At 40.3% G+C, this 8,424-nt stretch overlaps 3 protein-coding genes across 4 annotated transcripts; 2 read left to right on the forward strand and 1 right to left on the reverse strand.

The window, feature by feature from the left end:
* Positions 1–264: 264 nt before the first annotated feature.
* On the forward strand, positions 265–1,533 carry LOC149108523 (uncharacterized). Its single transcript, XM_089293760.1, has 3 exons — positions 265–857; positions 954–1,254; positions 1,349–1,533. The coding sequence occupies exons 1-3, from the start codon at positions 423–425 to the stop codon at positions 1,531–1,533; spliced, it is 921 nt and encodes a 306-aa protein (XP_089149886.1). The 5' UTR covers positions 265–422.
* Positions 1,534–1,805: 272 nt separating this feature from the next.
* LOC149108524 (uncharacterized) lies at positions 1,806–5,616 on the forward strand. Its single transcript, XM_089294162.1, has 8 exons — positions 1,806–2,158; positions 2,609–2,806; positions 3,229–3,415; positions 3,755–4,003; positions 4,232–4,403; positions 4,523–4,668; positions 4,877–5,071; positions 5,292–5,616. The coding sequence occupies exons 1-8, from the start codon at positions 2,012–2,014 to the stop codon at positions 5,513–5,515; spliced, it is 1,518 nt and encodes a 505-aa protein (XP_089150288.1). The 5' UTR covers positions 1,806–2,011; the 3' UTR covers positions 5,516–5,616.
* A 66-nt stretch (positions 5,617–5,682) lies between these two features.
* Positions 5,683–7,362, reverse strand: LOC149108525 (uncharacterized). Of its 2 annotated transcripts, XM_089294161.1 has the most exons (3): positions 6,775–7,362; positions 6,436–6,696; positions 5,683–5,925 (listed from the first exon to the last, which is right to left on the reverse strand). In XM_089294161.1, exons 1-3 carry the CDS (start codon positions 7,050–7,052, stop codon positions 5,760–5,762), a joined length of 705 nt encoding a protein of 234 aa, XP_089150287.1. In that variant the 5' UTR covers positions 7,053–7,362; the 3' UTR covers positions 5,683–5,759. The 2 variants fall into 2 exon arrangements, with proteins under 2 accessions (XP_089150287.1, XP_089150286.1); XM_089294160.1 differs by having other exon boundaries at positions 6,436–7,362.
* Positions 7,363–8,424: the final 1,062 nt, after the last annotated feature.

Consider the following 8,424-nt stretch of genomic DNA (forward strand, 5'->3'; position numbering starts at 1 on the left):
CCGAAGTTGGTCAAAATCACGACGCGCGTACGGCGGTCTCGGCTACTCTTTCAGTCTTTAAGTGAATTGGGGCAATATTTCGGCCCAGAAGCTCGAAACTGAGTGTTTAAAAAGTTTTGCTGTGTCCATTTCACTGCAAAACAAGGCCATCACGACTTAGTTTAGCTTCAAAGGAACTGGAAATATCCCCCAAGTTACGGGAAATCCACCCGAAGTTAGTCAAAATCACCATGCGCTTAAAGTGCCCCTAACCCCAACTTTTTTTTAGCCGTCTGAAAAATTCTTTTGTTGCTGATCACATTGATGAAAAAATTATAGTCGTACGATTTTTGCTCGATTTTCTGCGAATTTTTAAAGTTCGCAAAATACGCGCCATTTTGGTTCACCGCCGAGTTTTAAGGAGATTGGGTCGAGTTTGGTCTATGACGTCAACCGGGGAAGCCATTTCGGGTGTTCTAGAGACGCTGAGTGAGCAGCAGAGGGAATATTTTTCTACAATGCCCGATAGATGTGTTGCTGCGAATTGCAGTAATGTCGCAGATCCTGCGAAACGAATCTTTGTGCACAACATACCTTTCTTTGGTGATTCTCGACCCGAGGCGATCAAACGACGAAAGAAATGGGTCGACTTTGTCAAAGCCAAACGAGCCAAATGGGAACCAACAAAGCACTCTGCAGTGTGTTCAGTGCACTTTAAGCCGGACGACTACATCTTTCAGTACACCTTGGTGCCAGAGCTAGCCAAGCCCTCCGTGCCCAGGCTAAAAAGAGACGAGATCGGAGTTGTTGTCTTTCCGACGATTCACGCGATCGATGTGGATACATCTTTACCCCAAAGCGGAAGGGCCAAAAGAAAGGTGTGAATATTTCTCCTTGTGCCGCCAGAACGAAACTTGTTTTATTTTTGCCATATGTTTCTATGCTTTACGCTGTTCGTCGGTTATTTCTTAAAGGTTCTACGAGATGCTCTAACAGAAGCATCTCGTAGTACGTCGTCGATAGAAAGTAGCGCAAAACCTTCTGAGCATATGGGAGAGGAAGCGAGCACGGAGGAGATGCCAGAAGATGTAACTGAGGAGTTGCAAGAAGTTTATAATGATGTACGGACCGAGAACCCAGAGGACTTGAATGATTTCAGTTGTGCAAGCTGTCTTGCCTTGAAAGGAGACAACAGGAAGCTGAGAAATCAGGTTAAGTCACTGCAGTGCAAATTGAAGGAGAGAAGAAAGAATCTGAGAAAGACTCGAACTCAAGGTGTGTATTCAGGTAAAATTTAGACGTGCGTTTTTTCATTGGAAAGATAAGAGCTAATTGGAAATAATGATGTGCATACTTTTGATTCAATCAGAAAAAAAAGTCGTTGAGCAGCAAATGGCTGCCGAAGAAACCGTTTTGAGTGAAGATTCAGATGGGCCACACAGTGACCATGAGGAGGAGTGTGCTGAGTTAGATGAAGGTGACAATGGCACAGAGTATGAAGACGAAACAGGCACTACAACCGAAACAGAGACGGAGACTGAGGAAGAAATTTAAAACAGTAATAGGTGAGCACTAGGATACTCAGAACTATGTGTCTTCAAAAAAAGAACAATTTTTGAAACTGAGCACTGTACCTACTAATCTACTCTTTCAGACATAAGCTTAACTTAGCTTTATAGTACGTGAAAAACTTACACTGCATTAACTATTGGGGGTCAATTTATTTTTATTTATTTTACATTGTTTATACCCACTGTGCAATTTTCACATTTGTAGTATCAATGATATATACCTGCATGATCATGTCTGTTTTGTCTACAGGTTATCAGTTGCTGGTACAAATTTGAGGACAGAACCTAAACACATTGTGTTTCTCAGCCAATTGTTGCTTCTGTTTCAATTCTGTCATGTCTGCAAGACAGAAAATCCAGAGCTGGAGGCCAAGCAAGTTGGAACAGAGGCTGTCATTACCACCAGCTGTTCCAACCCCAAATGCCCTAAACAGGTGAATACCTGGCATAGTCAGCCTTCAATGCCAAATTCACAGATACCGGCTGGAAATTTCCTCCTTTGTATGGCTGTTCTTCTGGCTGGAAGTTCTGCCACAAAAGTGTTCCAAGTCTTCAAGCATATGGGCCTTTGCTGTGTTTCACTTAACACATTCTTCAAATACCAACGGGTTAGTGCTGAACATATTAGATAGACATATATTACACTGAAACCAGTTGAAGCTAATCAAACAACTACAAGTACCTACACAAGGGGGAAATAAGCAGGCATGTAACAAAGTTCAGCTGTGCAACCTCTGGTAAACTCTGGGTCCACTATCCTCTCAGCAACCACTGACCATAGCTAATTGCTACTAATGGCTGAGTACTCTGCTAATCGCTGCATCTACAAGTGTTGCCTGTTGTTCTAATATTGCATTGTGTGGTTCTAGAAAATATCTATACTCCCTCCCACAGAAAGATTGGAATTTCCTGGGGGGGGATGGGAGGTTCTATGAGACCAAAAAATTTAAAGAAACGTATGACTTTTAACTGGAATTTCCAGAGGGGTAGGGAGAGGTATAGATATTTTCTGGAACTACGCATTCCTTTATATGATTATTTTTGTATTTTTGTTATAGGGCAAATTGTTTCCAACAATATTGATGTACTGGGAAAGCTATCAAGCCAAGTTGCTAGCCAAAGTGAAAGCTGTCCAAGAAGGGGTCTCCATTGCTGGTGATGGCAGACATGATAGCATGGGGCATAGTGCAAAGTTTGGTGCATATACCATGTTCTGCTGCACTATCCCCATGATCATACACTTTGTTCTTATACAGGTACCATACATTTTTGCAATTTTAATGCTTTCTTTCAGATGAGAGAGGTGTCTTAGATGAAAAGCCCTTCAGAGAAAGTCCATGTCTATTGACCTGTCTCAGTTCATTATCGGCCTTCCCTCAGTCTTCTTTATTAGCCCTAAAAACTTATCCAGAATCCTGATTAATGCCTATAGTTCTCAATTTCGCTAACATGTACTTTCATATAAAAGGTTACTTATTTGTTATACTAATGGGACTTACTTTGCTTTATTTAGTTGCTATTTTAAAACCCATAGTAAGAATTACAAACTGACTAAGAAGCAATATATTAGATTGCTATAAAAATGACAATTTGAACCAGTTGACTACTTGTTTTTGCACATGTAGGTCATTGCCAGTGCTAAACGTTATTATTGATTTACCTACTTTCAATATTGCAGAGAAACCAGGCAGGAAGTAGTCCCGCAATGGAGTTTATGGCGTTCAAGAAATGCATCAACTTCCTCCTTGCTTATGGAATAATAATAAAATGTTTTATCTCAGACCGCCATGTTAGCATTGCGTCACACATGAAGAAGGTGTTAACTGAAATAACACATTACTTCGACATTTGGCACTTGAAGAAAAGTAAGAGCTAGGTTCAAGTTGAGTCAGAAAGAAATTATCAATCTATTGATTACTTGCACAGGGTTTTAGAAATTGACATAATTGGGAATGTCTTTCACGTTGTCAGTGATATATATGTATATACAGATAGATAATTATGTACTTAACAAAAGTATGCCTGTACATACATATCATGTATATGATTGTGCTAAGAAGCATTCCCATTTGCTGGCAGGTGGCTCACTATTTGCCTTTTTTTGTATATTCAGTTCATCCAGTATGTTTTATGCTCTTGGTCTTATTGAAGTATTACTTATGTTGCTTGGTCAGTTCTTATATTTTGTTGCTTTTTTTTGTCAGAAATCAGGAAAGTGTTGAGCAAAATTTCGAAAGAAAAAGGCTGTGAAGCACTATGTGATTGGATTAAGCCTTGTGAAAATCACCTATACTGGAGTGCGGCATCTACACATAGTGGCAATGGACTGGTTATCTATGCGAAATTTAAGGCATTCCTGAGCCATATTGTAAATAAGCATTCCTCACTGCCTGATGCTCTCTTCAACAAATGTGCCCATGGAATAATAAGTCCAAGAAAGTGGCTTAGTGTTGGTAAGAGTGGTTTAAGTTTTCATCTTTTTACCAGGGGTACATGGTCCCAAAATTTGTCTCAAATGTAATACACGACCCCTCAATCATGTAGTGCTTAAATGATAATTGTGTTTTACATAAACGATTGTACTTTACTTTACTTACCAGTGATATGTCACAAAATGTAAATGTACAGCTTATTTATTTATTAATAATTTTATTCGCACCTTATTTATATCTTTTTCTCAGGTTCTATTGTATATGAGAAGCTTTGCTCTGCTCTGACCAACAATAGTCTAGTGAGAGGAATTAAACAGGCCTCTCCATTTGCACAGACAAGCTGTCTTGAGGGATTTCACTCACTTTTAAACCAGTTTGCCCCGAAGATGATAGCTTATTCCTATGTTGGGATGTACTGCAGGTATTCATCATCATTTTGCGTACGACTTGATATCTACACATGTAGATATGCTGTTAGTAAAAAGAAAAAGCCACTGCAGTCCTAAACTCTGCTAATATTTCCATATTTTGCCTTCTTAGGCATATCCTGGCTATAGTTCACTTCAATTTTAACCTCCAAAGAGAGGTTAAAAAGAGAGATGGTGTGGAGCAGGTAAAGGTGTCTTACCCCAAGTTCAAAAATGGGGAAGCCACTGTGCGCAATGCAAGAATTGTACAGAATTTTGGTAAGCAATATTTCTATATACCATCTCTTCTAGTTAGTGCAGTTATATGTGTGTCATTTTTGTCCAGATGATATTTTTTATCTTGATGAATTAGCTTTTTCCATTGCACATGTTACATGTAAACATGTACATGTAATTTGTTGACAGTGATTGTTGTCTCCTTGATGATTCATGTTGGAAATATGCTTGGTGACTTACTTTTTTGTAGATTATGTGGAGGAAATTTTTCAGACTTATCTGAAGACCAGTAAAGACGATTTAGACGATGCTGCCAGCAGGCTTAGAAGAATGACCCCGGCTCCTATGAACACGATGTTGGAAAAACAACCTAGAGGAGAGGCTATTAAAAAAAGGGACAAGAGAATGAGTCTGGTTGTTGCTGATGTCCCTCCCACAACTCCTGGTACTTGTTGCATGCTCATTTTTCCTTTTAACAATGTGAATTACACATTTTTAAACTGTTATTAGTTTTGCTGAGACAAGAATCAAACAATTTTGAAAGGTAGACACTGTGTAAAATTAGTTCTCTTTGCTACTACATCACATGTAGCTCATGCACCCTAATGCCAAATGGCATGACATTTTGCAATATATTTCTGTTGGTTTATTTATTTCTGTCTCAGTGTCTCAAGCAACTGCAAGCACCACTAAAAAGACAGCACCAAGAAGGCCTGCCAAGTCAAATGCAGACAGCACTGCACCTTCAAGAAGGCCCAAAAAAAGGTCAAATGCAGACAGCACTGCAGCTTCAGGCATACCTGCAAAAAAGGCCCTTACGAACAAGGCTTCATCCACCAAAAAGACAAAAAAAGGGTCTAATGCTAGCAGAAAAAGACAAAAAAAATAATTGTATATTGCATTTGTTATTGACTTTTCAAACTTTGTGTGTTATTTGCTTTGAAGTTTTTTATATTAAAAGTACAACAATAAGGCTAAATGCCACAAAAAGTGTTTAGTGTTTTAAATATAAATAATTAAATAAATACAACATTCGAGAAAATATACAATTAGCATAAAGTATAATTGGAGGGAAGAATGCAAAAAAAACAAACAAAACAAAACAGGGAGTGGTTCATCAAAGACACAGCATTCTAATTCTCTTCATCAAGGTCAAAGCCAGTGAATTTTTCTTCCTCTGAAGTTGGAAATTCTTTTCTGATCTTCATATATGCACATGCTGGAAGAGGAATTCTTTTTTTGCCAAGAAAACCATAGACCAGGCGACAGAATTCCCTGTATGCAATGCTACGGAGGTAACTGTGGACAAGAGGTAACGGAAATAAGCAAAATGCATGTATTTTGCCAAAATTAAATATATATATATATATCAGTACATCCCTCAATCGGTGAACTTAGTTTTGTAAATTATGAAAAAGCCCGGGATCTGCTAGAGTGGTTTCAGCAATTTCATGGCAATTATTGGTTTTATTATACAAAAACCAATGAAATACCGGGTGAGCTTTCGCGGAAAAAGCATACCTCCACAGGTGAACAAGATCACTGTTGCTATGGTTACGTAATAACTGGTGCCTTTTGCAGCGAAAGTGAACTGGGTTGACTTTTTATTAGTGGTTATCTAATAAATATTCTTCAACACTCGAAGAGAATTGTCGTATCTCCGCGCGGCTATGTAATATCCTGTATTTCTGTAAAGTTTTATCGATCCCCAAGCCACTAAGACACATTCTTGTACAACTGCGGCCCTCCTGCCTCAGAAGGTTCACGAACGAGTTTCAAAACAAGTGGATAAATTAAAGCGAAACTTACCGTTCTTCCGAACCGGTTTCTCTGTATCTTTCTCTCGATTTCGTTCGAAATCGGTCAGCTGCCATGCGAAGACTCCACTTTTCAAGACACACAGGTTTGAAGCCAGGATGCGCAGTTATGCATTGGAGTGTCAAATCAGGTTGTATGTCTCGTTGAACGAGATCGCTGTTTAAGGCCTCTTCGCACCCTTCTAGTTCTTTACAACAGTAGCACTCGCTTAAGTTCTGTAGTAGCTGTCGATCACAGTTTCCACAAGAACACCTTTGGAAAGGAGAGATTCGGCATAAAAATTTAATTCGGCTTACTGTGCAACGAAGGTCTGATTTTATAGCGACATACCAGGAATCCACTCGTGTTGTCCCATTGAGTCTTTTCTCCAACATTCGCTCAAGTTGTTCGTTCTCCTTTTGCTCCTTTTCATACTCTTTCAACCATTCCTCATCTGCTATCGGTTCATCCGTATCAGCCAGGTCATAGCTGTCCAGACTTTCTTCACTTTTATTTGACGTAACTTCCAAATCGCCATCTTCCTCTTCCATTTCATACTCTGGGAGAGAACAGACATCAGAGTCCTCGGACTCGACCGAATAATCGGAATCTATGTTGTCGGATGCCATTTCTTAATGCATATAAATGATTTCGGTGACTGCGAGTCACAATAAGGAGATTTAAGGTCGGAATTTTCAGATGAAACCCAGCTGATCGCACGATCGTCTCAAACGCTAGGAACTTGGCTTCCCCCGCTGACGTCACAGCTACATTAGGCCCAGATCTCCTTTCGCGCGGCCGTGAACCAGAAGATCGCAAGTTTCAACCTTCATAGATACGCGAGGATTTGATCGATTACCTTAATTTTTTTTTTAATCTTCACCAAATAATGTATTCTCTTTGAAAAGCAGTAGAAAAAATTTGGGGTTAGGGGCACTTTAAGGGGGTCTCGGCTTCTCTTTCAGTCTTAAGGTAAAGTGGGCTTAGATTTAACTCCAGAAGCTCGAAAGTAAGGCTTCAAAAATTTTTGTTTCTATTTCACTCACATCTTAGACAATCAGGAGTGAGTTTAGAGACTTTGGGACTGGAAAATATCTCCCAAGTTTCGCCAGATCGAGCCGAAGATCCTCAAAATCACAATGCGCGTAAGGCGCTCCCGCCTACTCTTTCAGTCTTAAAAAGAAGTATGGCTATATTTCGGCCAGCAAGCTCGAAAGTGCGCGTTCAAAAAGTGCTCCTGTGTCCATTTCACTGGAAACCAAGGCCATCAGCAATCAGTTTAGAGTCCCCGGGACTGGAAAATATCCCCCTATTTCCGGGAAATCGAGCCGAAGTATCCCAAGATCACTTTGCGCGTAAGGCGGTCTTGGTTACTCTTTCAGTCTTAAAGTCAAGTAGGGCTATATTTCGAGCCATAAGCTCGAAAGTGAGCGTTCAAAAAGTTTTGCTGTGTCCATTTAACTGCAAACTAAGGCCATCGGAAGTTAGTTTAGCTTCCCCGGGAATTGAAAATATTCGCCAACTTCCGGGAAATCGAGCCGAAGTTGGTCAGAATTACGATGCGCGTAAGGCGGTTTCGGCTACTCTTTCAGTCTTAAAGTGAAGTAGGGCTATATTTCGGCCGAGAAGCTCGAAAGTGAGCGTTCAAAAAATGTGCTGTGTCCATTTCACTGGAAAACAAGGCCATCAGGACTTAGTTTAGCGTCCAAGGGACTGGAAAATGTTCCCCAAGTTCCGGGAGATCCACCCGAAGTTTGTCAAAATCACAACGCGCGGAAGGTGGTCTCGGTTACTCTTTAAGTCTTTAAGTAAAGTGGGGCTTTATTTCGGCCAGGAAGCTGGAAGGTGAGCGTTCAAAAAGTTTTGCTCTGTCCATTTCACTGCAAACCAAGGCCATGAGGAGTTAGTTTAGAGCTCCTGGGACTGGAAAATATCCCCCAAGTTCCGGAGTATCGACCCGAAGTTTGTCAAACTCACGATGCGAGCAAGGCGGTCTCGGCT

The sequence above is a fragment of the Orbicella faveolata genome, unplaced genomic scaffold (genome assembly GCF_042242905.1).
Source record: "Orbicella faveolata isolate gen_17 unplaced genomic scaffold, um_ofav_v1 contig_25, whole genome shotgun sequence".
NCBI classification, from domain to species: Eukaryota; Metazoa; Cnidaria; class Anthozoa; order Scleractinia; family Merulinidae; genus Orbicella; species Orbicella faveolata.